The following is a 20,147-nucleotide window of genomic DNA, read 5'->3' as shown; positions in this document are numbered from 1 at the left end:
CTGTTTATTTGTGCTAAACAATGTAGGATTTTTCCTGTTATTCCTTGCCACGACGGTATTTATTTATTGCCTTCTTGATTATCGGTTTGTGACCTCTAGAAAAGAAATTCTCTAACTTGGAAGAGACTACAAAACGCTTTGCAATATGTCAATGGATTGCTACTTGTATTTGGAGGAGCAAGATGATGATACACTACTGGCCAAACTTTTGGATGATGTCTTTACATACAATGTATTCTGTAATCATATGTATTCTGTAATCTGTTTATTTGTGCTAAACAGTGTAGAATGTTTCTTGTTATTCCTTGCCACGATGGTATTTATTTATTGCTTTCTTGATTATCGGTTTGTGAACTGTAAAAAAAAATTATCTACTTATTTTGGAAGTGACTACAAAACACTTCACAGTATGTCAAAGGAGCGCTACTTGTATTAAGAGGAGCAAGATAGTGATACACAGCTGGCTGAAAAGCTGAATGCAAAAAAGTACAATCAAGAATGAAGAAACAAAAATAACTTTTTCTTTCAAAAAATTGTAAATTTTAAGTTCCTCCCCCCCCCCCCTTGTACTTGGTTCATCGTAAGTATACTTTAATGCTTTTATGCTTTGCAGCACATAAAATAAATAATTTGGTATGTTTTATGTACCAACATAGCCAAGTTTTTGATCAAGAAATTTTTGGCAGCCAAATGGGAGGGAGAGGGGGGGAGCAACTGGGGGCTCCTTCTCTCCACTTTTATGGTACATTTATTTATTTTATTTTCCAATTTAGGTACTTAAACAAGACATACTTGCGTAATGAAATTATTACTAAGTGTTTGTGACTTCTCAAAATACTTTGGGGTAAATAATGGAAATCTTATTCATGTCTAAGTGTTTCTTCGGGAAAAGCTATTGTGTACAAAATTCATCAAAATCATTAGAAAAACGTGAGTTAAGCTGTTACATTTGAGTCAATTACCACTCATATGCTCTCAAAACTAGCCTTAGCAAAATTGTGTCCTTCTATTTTTCTTTCTTTTTTTTGCTTCCGCTAAAAATCCTATGTCTCATAGTTGTTTTTTAACCCCCCCCCCCCACCTCCCCCCTTCAGTCCCAATCGCCGCCTCTGATTTGACCTTTCTGTTTGGCCTTTTTGTGTGTCGTCTGCAATTTTCACTATCCCAAGCAGGAGCTTGTACAGACTTGTTGGCCCAAGCCTGAAGGAAGCCCAATATTTTTAAAACTAGGCTTGAAATGTATGGGGTAAACAATATGGAGGAAGGCCCAGAAAAGTCATTTGTGACGGGCCCCAAAATTTCTGTGTACACCCTTGATCTCAAGTACTCATGCCACCCAATTCCACAAATGATTGAGAGTTTACTTTGTGCATTTAACTATAGCATTTAAACTAATCATTCTTTAAATGACTTTTATTTAATCTTGGTAGCTATTACACTTATGACAATTTCTTATTTTTTGAACCTTTTGCTTTTTAGGATTATATGTACTACAGGAAACATACTTATATGCGTTTAGATGGGTCATCCAAAATTGCTGATCGTCGCGATATGGTTGCTGATTTTCAGAATAGGTGTGTGAAGAATTATTTTTGATGGAAATTTTCTGATAAATATATTTTATACTAATGAGTTTCCTTTTTCTCCCTTCCAGATCTGACATTTTTGTCTTTCTCTTAAGTACTCGAGCTGGTGGATTAGGAATCAATCTTACCGCTGCTGATACAGTATGTTTACTTTTACTTAATTCTTTTCTACCCAAGATTAACTAAAGAAGGGAGCTTTTAGCTTATGACATCTACAAACATTAGTAAAAAATATGATTCTCTATTAATTAATCATTGACTATTGAAAATCAGAAAGAAAACTCTGCATTCAGTCAAAAGGTACTTGAACAAATTATCAAAAATATTAAATCAGGTTCACAAAAAAAAAAAAAAAAAAAAGATGGTGGGTGAAAAAATGGTGAAATAAAATTGAAATATCTCTTCACAAAATAGTTCTAGCTGAAAAGTCAGCAAACTTAAACACTTTAAGTAAAGTAACACTTAAAAGTCCAGTAGCTTTCAAAACACTACTTGAAAAAATATTTTTTAAAAAAATTAGATGCATTCAAAAGTACAGAGCTGCTATGATTTACTGTTGATCTTTTGTTTTTAAAGTAAGTGGTAAGTATGATTCAAAAGTGTAAACTCAATTATTCTTTTTTTTTTAAATAATTCATGTTGAAGTTAGGAAAATTACTTTATTCATTGAAAGTATTTTTAATATGGAAAATGTAAAGAACATTAATTTTATGATAATGCAAGTGTTTAATATTGACTTTTTATAAAATTGTATTTTCTATGATTTTTAATGCTTAATTCTTGTATTTAGCTTTCAAATGTAAGAGTAGACTTACTTAATTTCTTTTTATTTTTCATTAAAAATATTTAGGTTATATTTTACGACAGTGATTGGAATCCTACCGTTGATCAGCAAGCTATGGATCGAGCACATCGCTTGGGACAAACAAAGCAAGTAACTGTGTATCGTTTGATTTGTCAGGGATCTATTGAGGAGAGAATATTGCAAAGAGCTAGAGAAAAATCTGAGGTACTAAATGTGTTCAATTTTCATCATCCATTTTATTTTCTATGTATTATTTGTTTGTGAAATGCATAAAATTGAAGTTTATTAATTTAAAATCAGCTGAGTTCTGAAACTTTTTATGTATACATATATACTGTTGCTATATCATTGAAAGAGAAAAAAAAAAAAGTAAATGCAAATATTACCACACACCACATGTCCCTTTGCATAACAATTATTTTCCATTAGTTTTCCAAAGCTATAAATCACTTGCCATATAGGCCTGCGCCAAACACGATCGGCACCGTCCTGCAAATGTCTTTTGAGTGCCTTTATGCATTGGTTTTCAAGGAAAATCTAGTAAACATCAGAAGTGAGGTTTTGTAGGCAAATATAGAGTGGAAAAATATGTTAGAAATTGAATTTATTTAAAAAAACAATATGTAAATATTTAATTTTGGAATAAGTGTACAGTTTTACCTTATATCTTGAAGTTGTTTTGAGTTCAGTAGTTCATTTGGTATGCTAATGCGTTTTGAGAAAAGAAATATTCTAATATTTAAGTTAACGCCGCTCTAAATATCCATGAATAATTAATCTAACTTTTATACCTGTAAAAACATGACACAACAGGGTACTGATTACATTGCTTAATTGAAGCATAATAATATAGAGGATATTCCTCCTTCAAAAAAGGAAATTTAAATTTTTTCCTACAGAATAAGCAATTTTAAAGTATGGAATCGTTAAAGGGGCATTGAATCAAAAAGTTAAAACAAGTACATTGTACAAAGCTCTTTTTTAAATTTAATAAACAAATAGTTGAAGAAAAGGGCGGGGGGGGGGGGGGGAGTCGAGTAATTATGGTCAAGTAGTTACTTTATGGAACTAAAAAGTTAACCAAAACAATTGTCTACAATATATAAGTACTACGCACAAGTAAATAACATTCAAATGTGCTTGCTATACTTATTAATGTATAATAACATGAAGCAGTCGAATTACCATGTACAGCAGTTAAAAAACACAAAAATACGTATTGCACAAATTATAATAAAACATGTTAACCACAAACAGTGACATGGGCAGGATTGGGTCCAAAGAGTCGGGTCCCTCTTCGAAATGAATAAAAAACTTCAAGAAAGGAAAATATCCTCTTTTTACAAGTAGTTTTCTTGCATAGTAAAAAAAAAAACTCGGATTTTTAGTGCATGGAATTCTATGTATTTATACTTCTTATTTAAAGCAAGGATCAAATCAAATTTGAAAACATAAACTTTTTCCTCCTTTTCTCATTAAAAAAGAATGATGTTATGACTTAAAACAAATATTCCTCCTGGAAAGAAGCAACTTTAAAGCCAAAGCATGGTCTAAGAACGTCTGAAAAATTCTTGAAACCAGGGCTGTGGAGTTGGAGTCGGCCCGATTTTGGGGTAAAGGAGTCGTTAGAAAACAGGCAGACTCCGATCTTCTTTTTTTCTGTAATATTCACCGACTCTCCCAGCATATTTAAAAAACTGACAACCAAACTCTTTGATTACATGTATAAAGGCCTACTAATAAGAAAATAATTGTGATTGGCGACCGGCTGGCTTGATAGTTTATCGAAGTTTCTGAAATAGCCACTTACGCCGACCCTTTATTGCTTATTTTTTAACTTTCTTTAACTAATTGTAATGCCGGCTGTCAGCAAACGGTTTTGTTGCCTAACATTTTCTAAGTAATCATTTTCAAATAAAAACAGTAATACATTTTCTACTTTTATTTCAGTTACAAAATAGCAAAAGGAATGTATCCCTTTTGAGCAAGTCAGGGACCGTAGCTCGGGAGGAAACTTCTGAGGGTGTTCGGTAAATTCAAATTTGCGAATCTAAAAGATCCAATGAAATATATCTGTTTTCTAAATCTAAAGACGATATGTACAAGCTTGGTTCTTACTTAAAAGTATGACATAAAATCTTATATAATTAAAAACTGAGCATATGTACTTATGTATGTATGTATGTCCGAGTTACTTCTCCCGAACACCAGTAAACTGACCATCGAACCAGGTGTCGATGGATTCATAATTTTCTCGTCTTCATGTTTGGCTATTTAATGTATCCTCCGATAAAAATTAGCTAAGATATAAATTAAAAACTATTAATTATGAAACTTAGATTTCGACATAAAAATCCTTATTTTTTGAAGGCTTTGCTCCATTCAAATTATTATTCAGTCTCAACTTTCCATAACAGTGCTTTTATTAAAATTTGTAGATATTCCTCCTACAAGAAGAAAGTGAAGAAAATCATCGAGATAAAAGATCTGTTGCCATTTTTTTTCTCAAATATGAACAAATAAATTTCTGGGTTGAGGCTTTTCCTGTAATCAGGGGATTTAAATTGTTTCCTTTTTGGTTATTTTTCTGCAATCTGTTGAAAAACTTAACTGATTTTTTTTTTGTTCAAGCCTGATTGTTGAACACGCCTCACTTGACATAACTTTTATTTTTGAGGTGGACTGTGCAAAGCCGGGCGACTCAGCTAGTAAGAATATAGTTTCTTGGTTACAACACTCAATTTTTTCAGTTAATTTTAAAATCTTCATGTTAAGGTTCGTTCTAAAGATAATTAAATTACAACAAAATACAAATTAAAAATTGAGTGAAGAAGATATTTTGGTATAGTAAAAGCTATTCATACAAAGCTGTATACCTCCACATTTGTGTAAAATTTGCTCCAGATGTACATGTACTTTAGGGTGTATCGAAAAAAACTTTTTCTCAAAATTCAATTTGCCAAGTTGATAAAAAGTTGCCCCTACCGATCCACATCTTACATAAAAAATTTTATCCAAATCAAAAAATATTTAGACGTCCTGCAAGAGGCTTAAACTTTATAATTTTGTTCAAAAAATCTTTTTTTTTCCTTGAATAACAGATAAAATGCTAAAATTCATTTAAGTGGAAAATCACGAATAATAAAGCCAGGAATTATTGTCAAGTAAAATGTTGCGTCATTTAGGTTCCTGCATAATGTACAAAAATAAGGATTTTTTTTAACGTTTAAATTAAAATTTTCAATGTAAATGTATAGTAGCTTTTCAATTTTTTTTTTTTTTTTTTTTGCAAATGTTGGTTTAAAAATTTCTTTGCTAATAAAGAATTCTTGTTACATTTCTTTATGTTTTATAGATAAAACTTATTTGAATTTATTTTCTGATAATATTGTAAGATTAGTTTTGTGAAGTAAAAAAAAATAAAGCTTATGAAATAATCTTACGAACACACACACATTGTTTTCATTTTATTACATAGAAGTAATTTTAAAGAGACATTCAAAAACATGAACAGTTTAACATATCCACTGTCATGTGAGTTATCTCTTTTAGAGTGGTGCCGAATATTGCAGTTTGCTCAGTGTATCCTACATAATTTTCATTGTACCACTCACACTTATAATGTAAACTTCATGATGATAAAAACATCAGCAGGTACTTTCTACAGGTTAGAGAGCATAAATTATGTCAGGCTTTTCACTGCTTTTTTTTTCGAAGAAAATATTATGCACTTTTAGTAAGTTAAAGGTTTTGAGCCTTAAGCCGTGATTCCATAAGTTCCAATATTGCATTTAGGCTACTACAGTGGATTTTGCAATCTGTAATACACTTTCTCAATTTTTTTCCAAAGCGCAATATTTTGGGTTTCAATTTTCAGTGATGGTTTCCAAAAACGTTTGCAATTTTTATGCATATTCCCAATATCTGAACAAATGAAACCGAAACCACGAATGAGAATATAAATTCATTCAGAGAAAAATATACTCGATTTTTATTATGTTCTTAAATGGTAAATCCACTGTTCATCATAAAGTTTTTCATGCTCTTGGAAATTTTTAAGTAGAGAGATTCAAACTTTTGGTGATGTTTGTAAAAGTATTCGTTTTTTGAGGAGGAAAAGTTGAAAAACGCTTACATGAAAAATCTTTGCAGGATTTTGCTCTCAATCGCGCAGGTTTAACCCCTCTAAATATCCCGCGGGTTGGGATTGGAAACCCTAGTAACAATAAAAATGATTTTTCAGAAAATTTGTTCCGGGTGAACAAGGGCCGGATAAATGAAATTCTACTGTAATTTCAAATACATTTCATATACCATCGATGAACATGATTTCTAAAAAGGTTCTCCTCCCAAATCCATAGTCTGGATCCAAATAGGGAAATTGCATGAAATTGACTTTTTTACGCATAACTTTTGTTCTAATAAACAAATATCGTCCAACAAAGTAATGGGACCTAAGTTGAACCATCCCCTATCTGTTAAAAAATAATCATCAAAATCGGTTCACTAGGTGAGAGATATGCAGTGAGTGGACAAAAAAAATCGGTTAAAAATGAGGAGATGGATCATAGTTTTTCTCCTGATTTATACACGCTGTATGACAAGTATATAGGTTGGTTTCCTAAATTTTCTTTAAAATTGTCATCAACTATTGCTTAAATGAGATTCTCAAAGAACTCTTGACATACTTGTTGTAACTAAACAAATTACTGTTATGTTACTTTTTTGTAGTTTTTTTTCTTTTCATTTGTTTTAGTTTTACTAAAATAGTATGTTTCAGACTATTTTCTTTATGCTGTAGTATATATGTTTTTCATTCACATATTCAACTACTACAGGAATTATCATTTTAAATATAGATACAGAGAATGGTCATAAGTGGTGGTAACTTTAAACCAGATACTTTGAAACCAAAGGAAGTGGTGTCATTACTTTTGGATGACGATGAGTTAGAAAGGAAATGTAAGTATGAAATTTATTTATTTGTGAAGTTAATTTTTTTTCCTCTCTCTGTTGCTTGTTAGAAAAATTTGAATTCTTTTCTAAAAAAATGATAGAAACACATTTATTTTCTGCTCAATTATTGTGTGTGTTTATTGATGTAGATTATGTAACTTTACACTAAAATCGTCTATTTCATTCACTTTTTCTTAGTTCGACTTCGTCAAGAAGAAAGGAGACAGATGGAAAAAACAAACCTTGAGCGCAAGAAGAAACCTGAAGGATTCAGTGAGAGTAAGGTGTGTTGAAATTTTGAAACACATTTTTATTGCTGTAACTTATTAATTATCTTTCCAACTCGTGGCAACCTTTAAAGGATTAGGATTTTTTCTCGGTACCCTAGTCTAACTCTATTATATACCTATACATATCAATTCACTAGTTGGTATCTTTTATGAAATCGTAGGTAAAAATCTTTTCCTTTACGGATTCTTTTAGAGAGTCTGCTTCTTTATTACTTAAATCAGCGTACATTTTTAAGAAAACTCAATATATTAACATGTTATTTACACCCCCAAATAACTATTTACAAATCAGACTGCAACTTCTTTTCCATGTTCCATTAATTTTATTATTATTTTTTATTTATTTTATTATTATTATTATTATTTTTTTTTTTTTTCATTTTTCTGCTCAGGTCACTTCAGATCTGTTGTGGAAGGAAAAATCCGAGGCTAACCTCGATCAGTTTTGACAATCAAAATTGCCTCTGGGTTTCGGAAGACTTATTGAAACAAATATATTACAATATAACTACAACACTAACTTTGCTTGAGAATAAAACTGTACCAAGTTTTGTTTCCGAAATGTTCAATACATGGACCTTTCATATTGCAGCAGATATCAAGTCTCAAGTTTAATTCTTGTTTCACTTGCTGTAACATGTGACATCAATCTAAGAAAATGTGGTTCTGATCTTTTGGCATAAATTTTGCTAATCGCCTGGTCCATGGGCCAGAAAATCAAGATCTATGATGTAAGGCCATAAAAAAAATGCTTGGAGTTAAATTCAAAAAGCACAGTAGCTACGGAAGGTGGTGATTGTCGTCATCAGAACCTTGTAAATCAAACTACTAGAAAACTCGTGATTGAGAAAATAGAAATATATTAATAGTGACTCGACTTTATGCCAAAAAATACAGTGAAGCAGTGTTTATAAGTTTTTCTTTTATACGTTTTTTAAACTGGTCCCTGCAGCGTCTAATACATATTAACGTGTAGTTATGTTTTTTTCAGTTATACACTTTTTTCATACAGTCCTTTCAAAAACGTACAAACGGTTTTTTATTATATGTAATCATAGTTGAAAATTAAGGAAAATTTCACAGCAATAAAAGTGCAATTTCTAAGTTACAAAAATTTTTCCATGAACTAGAACTGCGATATCACACTTTAACAACAAACTATAATTTAAAAAAAAAAAAAAAACATTTGCTGTGCCCATAACTAGTCATTTACCCTAGTCATTCAATATTTTTTTAGTCATTTACCCTAGTCATTCAATATTTTTTTAGAAGGTCTTAGGCCCGTAATGTATCTAAGTCTAATGTATGTGTAGGAAAATAATCAACAACTTATTTATTTGTTTCCTTTTATTACTAAAATTAAATGAAAACGACTAATTCATAAAAGTGATCAAATGTTGGCTCTCATACAGCTGCAGGTTTCACTTTTGTGGCCTAACCATAGATGTCTTTAACAGCACTTAATTTAATTTCCAGAGAGGGCGAAAGAAGAGGAAGGATGATGTTGTAACTTCAGTGCCTGTGAATAACCAAGATGGTGATTCAATGCAAAGCATGGATTCTATCCCACATAGTCCATACAGCGAAGTAAGGATAATATTGCTCAGGCAATTTGTCATTAAATGCATAAACTAATAAAATTAAAGCTAATTTTTAGAGGTGCACCAAATATTTGATTGAAATTCTTCAAGTGGAATACAGGGTGGTGACACAACCAGGAAATCAGGGGAATTTTATTATTCTGGATAACCGTTCAAAAAGTAAAATTAATGAAGCATGAATTATACGCTGCTACTGATTTTCTGTGCTTTATTTCCCCTCAAGGTCAGAGTATTGAACCTTAATTTAATGCAGAATTCACTTACAAAGACTGCTTCTTTGCCTGTAGCATTGTTTACTTTACTTAGCTTGAATTTTCCTTCTGTTTTATTGATGCTACAGAAAATAAACAACCCTCCAGGCAAAAAAAGCCTCCATTTGTGCTAACTTGATCAACTGATTACAGACTTAGTGCCCTTGCCTTGACTCATTATTCTTATTCATTTCAAGCACTAAGATCACGATTTCAAGAAGGAATCTTTTTTCTTTAGATTAATTTTTATTATAGCTTAGAAATTATTCCTTCACATTTCTTATTTAGTTGCTAAAACTATGTTAAATGAAAATGAACTTTGCACAAGGTACAGCAATTTCAAAGAAAATGGTAACGAAGAAAAATAGGAGAATAATAGCACCACGTGTCCAGTTTGTCAACTTGAGGGGACACGTTTCATCTCTCCCAATCCTCGTAGTATTGTGGACCAGTCAGTGTTTACACCTTCCATTCACTGTGTCTGTCCACTCCCCCTCTCCCCAACCCTGAGGCTGGATATTATACTCTATTATTTCTTATTTTAGGGCTCATCTCCTGCCTACTTATGTTCTTTAAACCATGAAAAGAAAACTAGGTTGCACTTCAAATTTCTGTTGCAGCGAATTCTGAACCGCAAGAAATAGAGGTTTTACGTATTAAGTATTTGAGAAAAGCAGGGGAAAAATCATGAGAAATCGAGAGTGCTTTGAAATTAAAAAAATTCGAGATATGCAGTTCTTCAAGATACACAGGTTTCGAGGCTGACAGATTCACTGTGTGTGTGTGTATATATATATATATATATATATATATATATATATATATATATATATATATATATATATGTATGTATATACATATATATATGTATATATAAATAAATATTCATGAATAAACAATCAAAATAAATTGGAAGATGCAAAAAGCAAAAACAAAAAAAATAACACCAAAATGAAAAAAAAAAGGGTGAACTAGGGACAGACACTTTCTCAAGGGGAAGGAAGGTCCCAATAACTTGCTACCTTATTAACAATGGTCCCAATAGCAATGCTTATGATTGTACCAGGGTTTGCAAGGTTTTGGACACTACGGTAAAAACCCTGGTTTTTACCGTCCTGTCCGAAAGTGTCCAAAACTATATTTTTAGAAAAATTGTATTCTGTGAGAAAACATCAAAAACAGTATAAAATGTATCAAAATTATGTTTAAATTTAACATTATTCAAAGAGAACATTCAACTCAATTATGCAGCTAATTTTACTCTAGTTACATTGAAGTTGAATTCCTGATTAAAATTTCCATTTGTATGCATGAGTTTATGTAGTTATTTATTATTTTTATTATTATTATTTTTTGATATTAGTAACCAAATTTCTCTATGTTAATGCATGTGTGCAAATGAAAGCAGGGTTTGAAAGATTTTTACTATCCTGTTCCAGAATCCTTGTGTCCAAAACTCTTTTTTGAGAAACCACATTTTGTGAGAAAATATCAAAAACAGAACAAAATGTATCAAAATTATTTTTTTGACTATTTAATATTTTTATTTAAAGTGAATGTTTAAGTATCGTATATATATGTAACTTATTTATGCAGCTGATTTTAATCTCATTACATAAAAATTAAATTCTTCATTAAAAATTTCAATTTGTATGCAGGAGTTTTTTTCCCCCCATAAACCAAATTTTTTGACATTTAATGCTTGTGTGCAAAAGTAAGTTTTCAAAATATAGTGCAATAATTGACTTAAATGCAATAAAATACAATTTTTTATAGTTACAGAATGTATTATTTAAAAATATGAATTATAAAACAAATAGCACAAGTTTTATAACATAAGTGTTTAATCATCAATTTCTTGTTCTTTAATCTATAATTAAAGAAATAATCTTTGTTAAAACATCCTGCAAAACTTATTTGCAAAAACCATTAAAAAAAAATTAAGCTTTTTTTTTTTTTTTTGCACCTAAATGTTGCACAATTAATAACATTCCTTTGAGTTATAAATGGAACTGAAATTAGTTGCCTTGGTAGTGTTGTGAATTTCCTTTCATAACTCTACCAACTGTTACACTCAAGGAAGTTTTTATGTAGCAGTTATTAACAATTTTTTTAAGTAAAATATTTTTTTCAATGAATATTTGAGAAAAATATTATCAAATACTCATTATTATCAAATATTCATTAAACCTCATTAATATCTATTCATGCATTATGAATATTGCAGTAAATAAGAATTTATTAGACTACATTGCTTTAGCTTTAGCATAGTTTTGGACAGTTTGGGACACTTTCGGACAGTTTAAGACGGTAAAAACCACCTGTCCTGTCCTAAACCAGTTTTGGACAGTCCAAAACCCAACCCTGGTTTGTACTGTTTTTGTTTCTACCAGCTTTGCGCCAGCATTACAGTAGACTTTAGTATTTATTCTTTTATTTTTCTTTCAATGTCTTTGAATTTATATTTAAAAGGTTCTTAAAATGTATCTCATGTTTTACAAATATATATATATTATATTTCTGGTTCCTGTTTCGTATTTAAATGAGTATTTAAATATGTTCACTATTTTGTTTTTCTGCCTAATATCAACCAAATATTCGGTGCATCTCAACTAATTTTGCATGATTTGTATGTTTTCTGCAGTTACTATATTGCTTAAGTGTTGCTTTTAGCATTCAACTAGTTTTCCGGCCATCCAAGATGATACAAGCAGTGAAGGACCATTGATTGTAGATGATTGTAGCCCTTCAAGTACTCCTACACCATTTTCAATAAATATGTTTGGTAGGTTTTTTTTTTTTATTTTTTTTAATGGCATTTATTAAATCCCTATTCTTGACATTGATATGCAGATATTTGCATTTAAAACCTTGCTTTCCTTGAAACCTTGCTTTCAAACATCTGTGCAAAGGTCTCAAAAATTTTTGACTGCAGTTCATTAGAAGTTTTTCTACCACACCCTAGTTTCTTTAACACAAGCTCTTGAACTAATTCTAGCTGTACTAGCACAAGCTGGTAACAACGCATTACAAAGATTTCTGAATGAACAAAGGCTTTTATAGGGGGTTTGTGTTATGGTTACACTTTGGAAATCCGCTATCCATTATGCCTTTTTATCTTCCCACATTTGGTTTAGAAACATTTGGTCACTGCACCTCAAAGACCCTATGTGCATTTGCGTTAATTCTGCCGGGAAACGGAAAAACAGTCCCTTTTTTTAATTGAAGTTTTAGTTTCACACTATATAATGCTATGATTGTAAAATAATTAAGCTTCCATGTTATTAATTTTCACATAATAAGTTTAAAGGTGCAGTTTTTGCAGAATGTGAATTTTTTGGTCAAAGAATCAATATCCACATAGCAGGCTTTCTGGACCAATATGCAATTTAAAATTGCTCCTGAATGAATGAAGAATTGGATTCATTTTACCTGCAGAATTTTGGAGGTTAAGGAATATTTTATCTTTCAACAGAACTGCAAATGATTTGCTGTCTAATTTTTCTGCTACAAAATAATTCAACTTTTTCTAAAATGTTTTGCGTGTATGTATTTTCCCCCAAAAAATGATCAAAACCAGATTTTGAAATTTTGTTCTTACTGTTGTAAAAGAGAAAATTAAGTGGGCAATTCCACAAAAAAGTCAACCTGAGCATCAAAATTTCAATATTAACCAAAACTATATGTATTGTATATCATTTAAAAAGCTTGAAATATATATTTTTAAAGTGTACCGAGTTAGGTTTTAATTTCTAATGGAAAATAAGCTATAACAGACATCTATGTCCTTTCCAGGTTTTTAGAAACGGAAGTCTTAAAAACTCAAATTTAGGATATTTGTGGTGAACTCGGAGGAAGGGGTTTGGGAGTTCTCTTCCGAAAATTTTTCGAAGCTGATATATATTTCAGTGCCTTAAGAGGGATTGATTCGGAGAAATCTGAATCCCTGGGGTGAGGATTCAGTTCCCCTATTTTTTTTTTTTTTTTTAATTAATGAATATTGAAAAGTGTATCTTGTTAAAAAAATATATCTACTTCACTCAAGCGGTTTTTTTATTGCTAATTTCACCACCTACTTTCTTATAAAAGTATTCTTTTTCAAATGAAGACTGTGGGGGAATGGTGCCAATTCATTATCATTAGTCGCCCTTCCTTTTCTTCTTTTCTGGTTTGGTGGCGCTACCATGGGGAGACAATCAGAACTGATTTATGTTGTAAAAGTGAAAATCTTATGTCCCAAGCAATTTTATTGCTGCGATGAAAATGTTTATGATCGTAAAAAAAGTAATGGTGGTAAGCACCAAACGCTTTTACCTCTAACATTATTCAAAATTGTCTAAAATTGTGTTTTTGTAGCTTCAATTTCGAAATCTTGCCAGAGGAGAGTTCGTGAAATTCATCCCTTCAATAATTCATTCAAAAAGCGTATAACATGTTGTGAAAGATGGAGTACAATTTTGTTTTTAAAGCTTCAATTTCGGGGAGAGCCCACAGCCCCTCCCCCTCTTTCCTTAATATTTTTGAAGTATGCCCAATATTGTGATTTTGAGACTATCCATTTGAAAAAAATGATGTAAGAAAGTCACTGAACCTCTCCTTTCTCTGAACTTTACCAAAATGGCCTAATATTGTGTTTTTTGGACTTCAATTAAAAACAATTTATGGGGGAGAGCCTCCAGACCCCCTTATTGGCTACTGTTAGGTTTTTGGAATTACGATATCAAAATGCTTAAATATTACCATTTAAACTAGGTTCATGTTGTTAGAAAAGTCAAAATCCTAAAATACAAATCAAACCAAGATTCTAAAACTGTCCTAGTTAAAATCTACAACATTTATACATATTTTTTTTCCTTAAGCATGCATGCATAGGGGGAGGGGGGGGCTGAAAATATTTTCTGTCTTGGGCACTTAACCGCACTTGCACCCATGGCAAGGCTTCTATACTTTTGAAAGTGAGGGGGCAGTTGCCCACCCGTATGAGCCACCTATGATCTAGTTTGTATCAAGAAGTATTTTTCTTGCATTTTCTAGGTAGTACAAGTGTGGAAGACAGTGCCGCGTCTCCATTCTTGAAGAAGAGAGGTTCTGGAAGAGGTAGAGGTCGTCCAAGAGGATCAGGAAGAAGAGGAAACGGCAGAGGACGTGGCAACATGCTCTCTGTAGCTGCAGCAGAATTAGCTGGAGCTCAAGCTGGGAAATCAGCTGGATTTGCTGCATATGGATATTCTGCTAATAGTACAAAGCCAAGTATGTAATGCTCAGGCATTAAGTTTTTTTTTTTTAACTCTCCATGTTCGTCAATTTATCTGTTAAACTTGAATTATTAAAATTTGAAACTGAATCTGCTATATAATGGTAGGAATTTCAAGTGTTTCCAAATTTTAAATACTGCATGAATGATGATATATGGTAGATGAAATTTAAATGTCATCAATTTTAGTAAGATCTGTTTTGTCTGGGAAACTCCTGAATTTTAATGCTTTCTCCCAAATTTTGCGTCATGCCATATGCAGGGTTCGTACGCTCCTTCAAAACTCCTCCAATTCTCCTTCATTTAGGAAATTTTTTTGAAGGGTCCTTCAAACTCCTTCATTTTGGTTTTAAGTCCTTCAAATGTCCCTCTTTCTTAGTTCAAGACTATACTTCCATCGACAACTTATCTTCGCCACAAGGGTGATTTTAATGTAGTAATTTTGTATATTTTTTCCTCACAAAGATGTGATTTACAAATTGATCATAGAAATTATAAAAGTTGAAGGTGAAAATATTATTAGATGACTAAGACACTTGACAAATTAAGTAAACCATTCTCAAATGGTGTTTGGCTATTTTTTCAAGTTTTATGATTATTGCTTTTCCCTCCACCCCACTCTCAGTGGCAAAAGTCAGTTTGTCTAATTATTCTTTAAATATTTAAAAATACATAAGCAGATGTACAATGTTAAGTGATTGTGGTAAAAAAAAACAATTGTTTGGAAAATCGCGGTTATGATATTGTAAAATGAGTCATCCACAAGTGATGTCATGCCTTGAGAGGGGAGACAGGTTCATGAAATTGTGACAAGGGGAAGAGAGGGTGGAAAAAAAGTAACATCACGCAGTTATTTTAACAATATGTTTTTTAAAATATGACATGTGACAAGAGGAAGAAAAAGATCGAGTGTGACACTTTGCGACAAAGGTGAAGGGGATGAAACATGTTGAAAAAAAAGTGTGACATCATTTAAGGACAGCCCATTAGTACTCCTTCAAAATTTCATTTCACTCCTTCAAAACTCCTTCATTTTATTTCTGAAATTTAGTACGAACCCTGCATATGAGATTGCTGTTCCTATTTCCCCCTTAACTTAGTATGAAAAAATTAAACATTGAGCTGTCTGGCAAGTTTAATGCATGTCTCCCTAATTTTCCAGCTATGAATCAAGTTAATTTATAATCTTTACTAATATTATAAAGATAGAGGGTGGATTTTTGTGTGTTTATATGTTCGAGGTAATCTCCGGAACCCCTGCACCTATTTGAAAAATTCTTTCACTATATGAAAGGTGCTTTCTTACTGAGTAACATAGGCTATAGTTTGAAAAAATCCGATAAATAGTTCTTTTTTTAATTCCAATTTAGGCCCAAATTTCACGTAAATTGCCTATTATTGGCTATTAAAGGGATGAAAAATTACTTGCACATATTAATATTTTATATCGTTGAAAAGGGTAGAATTTTTCGCGTTCTAAGCAATTTGTTTCAATGCTCTAACTTCATTATGACGGGAGTAATTTGCGTTTTTAGCTTGAACTTTTTTAGGCTTAGCTGAAATTTTGGCATTACTTTCTTCATTAAATTTATCAATAAAAAGTGAAGGAATTGTCCCACAGTTTTCTTTTTGACACCGTTGTAAAATGCGACATTTTTTACTCCAGAAATATCTCGACCTTCGGTCGAAAAAATAACCTTCTATCTCCAAGGGAAAAAAAGTTACAAGCCGTTAAAAATAAACTTCGAATAAATCTAATCTCCATTAAAAATGCTAATGTTTTGTTTTGCATTGCCATGGTTACGTCTTTTAGCTTCGCTTCATTTTAATTTCTTAAAAGTCCACAAACTTGGCGCCACGGAATTATTAAGCAGTGGGGAAATGTTTTCGCCAATTCTGCACATTTTACGATCTACGTTATGATAATTCCCCTGGACGATGTAGAAATTGTGGGAAGAGTTTGAAAACTAGGAGACTTAGCAATTTTCCCTATTATCGCCAAATTTGTGGACGCCAAAGACCAAGAACTAATGTATTTCGGCCATGGCCTTGCTGATAATGACAGAAGCAAACGATTATAGCCCATAATTAACGATAGAGCCAAACCCTCAGTTATCGAAATATTTTTGAAATCACTAATGAAAAAAAACCAGTCCATCGAAGAAGCAGGAGGGGATGGAAGTTGTATTTGTACGTGCTTTTACATTTAATTGTAAAGAAGAACATTACTATGATTTAGTTTTCAAAACTTAATGATATCCAAACAAAATATCAATGTGAAAAGTAGCCAAGTTCGATCGAAATGAGGTTCTGGATAGACGGTGTCACCCACAAGATTCAGATCTCAACGGATAACAAGTTCCATAGCAGTTTCTCATGGAAATTGGATTGCCCTGTGTTCTTCAATTCATTTTGAAAACTATTTTTTACTTTCTTTGATCCCGGATTTAAACTTAGCAAGTTACAGCATTTTACATGCTATTTTATCCTTGTTGCAAATTAGTGGTAGAAAATTGCTCAGGCTATATAATCTTCCTCATTCGAATGTTTTCATAATTATGTGATAAGCTAAGAAATGTCAACTCAGTGTTAATAATAGTTATGTCTAAAAAAAATAAAATTGCAGAGTTTCTGTTTTTGTTAAATTCAAGATTTTCTAATTTTGTATATGTGTTATTTTAGGTTTGCCTTCAGATAAAAGTTCCATATTTAGAGGTCAACGAAGCAACTCCAGGGCTAGTGGTAACTTATCAAAATTTGCTGCATCCAGAGGCAGAAGTAGCTACAAACCAATCAGTCCAAACATCCCTGTGCAATCAATATCCCTTGGGTTTTATATGCCTGGACCACAATTACAAGGACCTTGATTGGTTTCATTTGTGGTATTTGCTTGTTTTAGTCAATTATTTATGTACCTTCATCGAACCATTGCTTCATTTTTGTTCAGAATCCTACTTTGACTTTTGTTGTATGTTGTTTTGACATTGTTAGGATTTTTTGACATTATTGTATAAAGTTGTTTTTAATGTAGATAACTGTACAGCAGAGATTTATTTATGTATCATAGTGACGCAGCCAACATTTGTTCAGAGTTACTTAGCATCTCTGTAATATTCATCCAGTGAAATAAAATTATAATTTGTTTTTCTTTTGTTTGTATTATTATTGCTCCGTACATTGCACACTACTACTTTCCTATATTCTGCTCCTACTACTCTCCTCTTTTGGATGTCCTGCCTTAATTTACTAGTTTAAAATGCATTGTTTGTGATTCGTGCATCAAAGTCCATCTCTGTCATCTTGAGAATTATGATTTCAGTATCATGCATACTTGTGATTTGGCTCCCTAACTGGCTGTATTCTGAGAATTTCAACCTTCAGATTCAAAGAATTCTAGGTTTGAAGAAGAAAAATAGAAATTTAACAAAAAGGCCACACACATAATTACAAATGTACTAACGGTAGAATCACATAGCAAGGAAAAACGAGCAAGTATAGCAGAAACAAATGCAATCGGCTTTCGAAATGTGAAAAATTGGGACTGACCTGTAAAGCATAAGAAACTGCTAAGATGCGTAAATTTTGCACCTAATCTGTACAATTAGATATTTAAGCATGATCTTGAACTCCATGACGAGCTTTCAGTTTCCATGATTTTTGAGCATTTTTTGATGAAAATCATGACTTTCCGACCATTTTCGATCCTAGTCGAAATCTATGGCTTTCCATATTCGCGGACACCTTGTCTATATGCAAATTCATTTGTAAACTATGCTTTTAATTTTATTTAAAAGAAAAGAAAAACTAGATAAAATTTCAAAAATGGAAATTTTAAGTAATTGAATTATGGTTTAAAGTACACTCACATAAATAGATTAAAAGCTTAATTGAAAGGTCAACTGGAACAACTTTGGTTGTTACACAATACAAACTTTATAGGAGAGTTTTTTTTTTTTTTTAAGAAAGAGTGAGAGCAAAATTAAAATTCGAAAAAGCTGCTAAGAAAATCACATCCAACGGTACACCACTCCACGTTGCATTGTAATAAACCTTTTCTTCCAAATGATAATGATAAATCTAAATTCGTTTTTTAATGTACCAACCGCTATTTCACCGGAATACCGATTTTGAAAAAAAAATCAAATCCAACGTTGTGCCAGCCGACCATTCAATTACTTAATCTTGATGAAACAATTATCCTTTGAATAAAAGAAAATATGCTTAACTAGAAATCACGTCTTTTGAACATAATTGAAAATTTTAACTTAGGTGCTGATCTTCAAGATTGTACTGATGAATCATTGAATTTCATTGGAAACTCCAGACATTTAAAAAAAAGAATTTATTTACATTGTAATGCTTACAAATATATTACAACATAGCTTAGTGAAGTGATGAAAAAGCAGTACAGATGTCATATAATCCCATAATGGCAATATTTGAACTTAGGTACCTAACTGCAATGTTTTTTCTTGAACAGGGCAACCTTGCTTTATTGACAATTATAACTTAAATATTATTTGAATTAAGCAGATTAGAATGTTATAACCTTTTTCAGTTGTCCTTTGATTTACAGCAAGTGGGGCAATTATTTAAAGCTTTTGGGAAATTTTATTTGCCTTTAAACGTGTTTTCATGCAGTCTAAATTTAAGTAAAATAAGAGTTAAGGATCTATGCATATTGTATTGTGACTCCAGTTTTGGTCTTTATCATACAGGTACCTGTAAGATTCGATTGGTAAGCGACATTGTAATCACACCACTTTTTGTACATATAGCTTTGATTTAAAATGTGGCTAGTATGTTGTCTTTGGCCACGAGTAGGTATATGACATGTGTATCTCTTTATTTTAGGTGAATGAGTTGTGTGCTTTAGTAGATTACCATTTTCCTCTTTTAGACCAATCTTTTGGAGTCCAATGTAATGCTTTTGAGTCGATTCGAACAATTCTTTTAGCAGCGGCCCTGTTGTATGCTTCAAGGACTTCTTTGTTCAAAGTAATTATATATTGTCCTTTGTAGTAATGGATTAAATTTAAATACTGTAGAGTTGATATGACATCTTCTTTCTTTATGCTTGTTTGCTCGGAAATTTCTCTAAAAAGAAGAGAAAATAGAACACTAATTATGCAGAGTAATTAAAATCAAATAGAATTTTAAATATTAATTGGGAATCAAATCAAAAACAATATACTTTGTGGATAATTCCTCAAGAGTTTGCTTCAAAATGTTGCAACAAGAACATTCTGATATTTTAATGTACATGAAATATAGATTTTTTTTTTTCAAACTTGAATTTTTTCAGTGTTGCAAAAAATAGTTCACATGATAAGGACAAGAACCTTCAATGCTACTAGATACTTCAAATACTGTTTGACCATGGACTTTATGGAAAGACAAACAT

At 31.6% G+C, this 20,147-nt stretch overlaps 2 protein-coding genes across 2 annotated transcripts in view; one reads left to right on the top strand and one right to left on the bottom strand.

The window, feature by feature from the left end:
• Nucleotides 1–17,891, top strand: part of LOC129225119 (chromatin-remodeling ATPase INO80-like) — a 78,692-nt gene extending 60,801 nt beyond the window's left edge. The window contains exons 30-38 of the mRNA XM_054859680.1: nucleotides 1,480–1,574; nucleotides 1,655–1,727; nucleotides 2,437–2,595; nucleotides 7,251–7,353; nucleotides 7,546–7,631; nucleotides 9,114–9,224; nucleotides 12,163–12,278; nucleotides 14,528–14,739; nucleotides 17,426–17,891. Coding sequence (XP_054715655.1) covers nucleotides 1,480–1,574; nucleotides 1,655–1,727; nucleotides 2,437–2,595; nucleotides 7,251–7,353; nucleotides 7,546–7,631; nucleotides 9,114–9,224; nucleotides 12,163–12,278; nucleotides 14,528–14,739; nucleotides 17,426–17,610 — 1,140 coding nt within the window. The 3' untranslated portion in view covers nucleotides 17,611–17,891. The remainder of the gene's footprint in view (nucleotides 1–1,479; nucleotides 1,575–1,654; nucleotides 1,728–2,436; nucleotides 2,596–7,250; nucleotides 7,354–7,545; nucleotides 7,632–9,113; nucleotides 9,225–12,162; nucleotides 12,279–14,527; nucleotides 14,740–17,425) is intronic.
• Nucleotides 17,892–19,079: 1,188 nt separating this feature from the next.
• LOC129225254 (histone acetyltransferase KAT5-like) overlaps nucleotides 19,080–20,147 on the bottom strand; it is a 77,157-nt gene continuing 76,089 nt past the window's right edge. The window contains exon 13 of the mRNA XM_054859835.1: nucleotides 19,080–19,840. Within this exon, the coding sequence (XP_054715810.1) occupies nucleotides 19,624–19,840 (217 nt within the window). The 3' untranslated portion in view covers nucleotides 19,080–19,623. The remainder of the gene's footprint in view (nucleotides 19,841–20,147) is intronic.

This window comes from Uloborus diversus, chromosome 6, assembly GCF_026930045.1.
Source record: "Uloborus diversus isolate 005 chromosome 6, Udiv.v.3.1, whole genome shotgun sequence".
In the NCBI taxonomy this organism is placed as follows: Eukaryota; Metazoa; Arthropoda; class Arachnida; order Araneae; family Uloboridae; genus Uloborus; species Uloborus diversus.
Note: the sequence above shows the minus strand (reverse complement) of the source record. Positions and strands in the feature narration are given on the sequence as shown.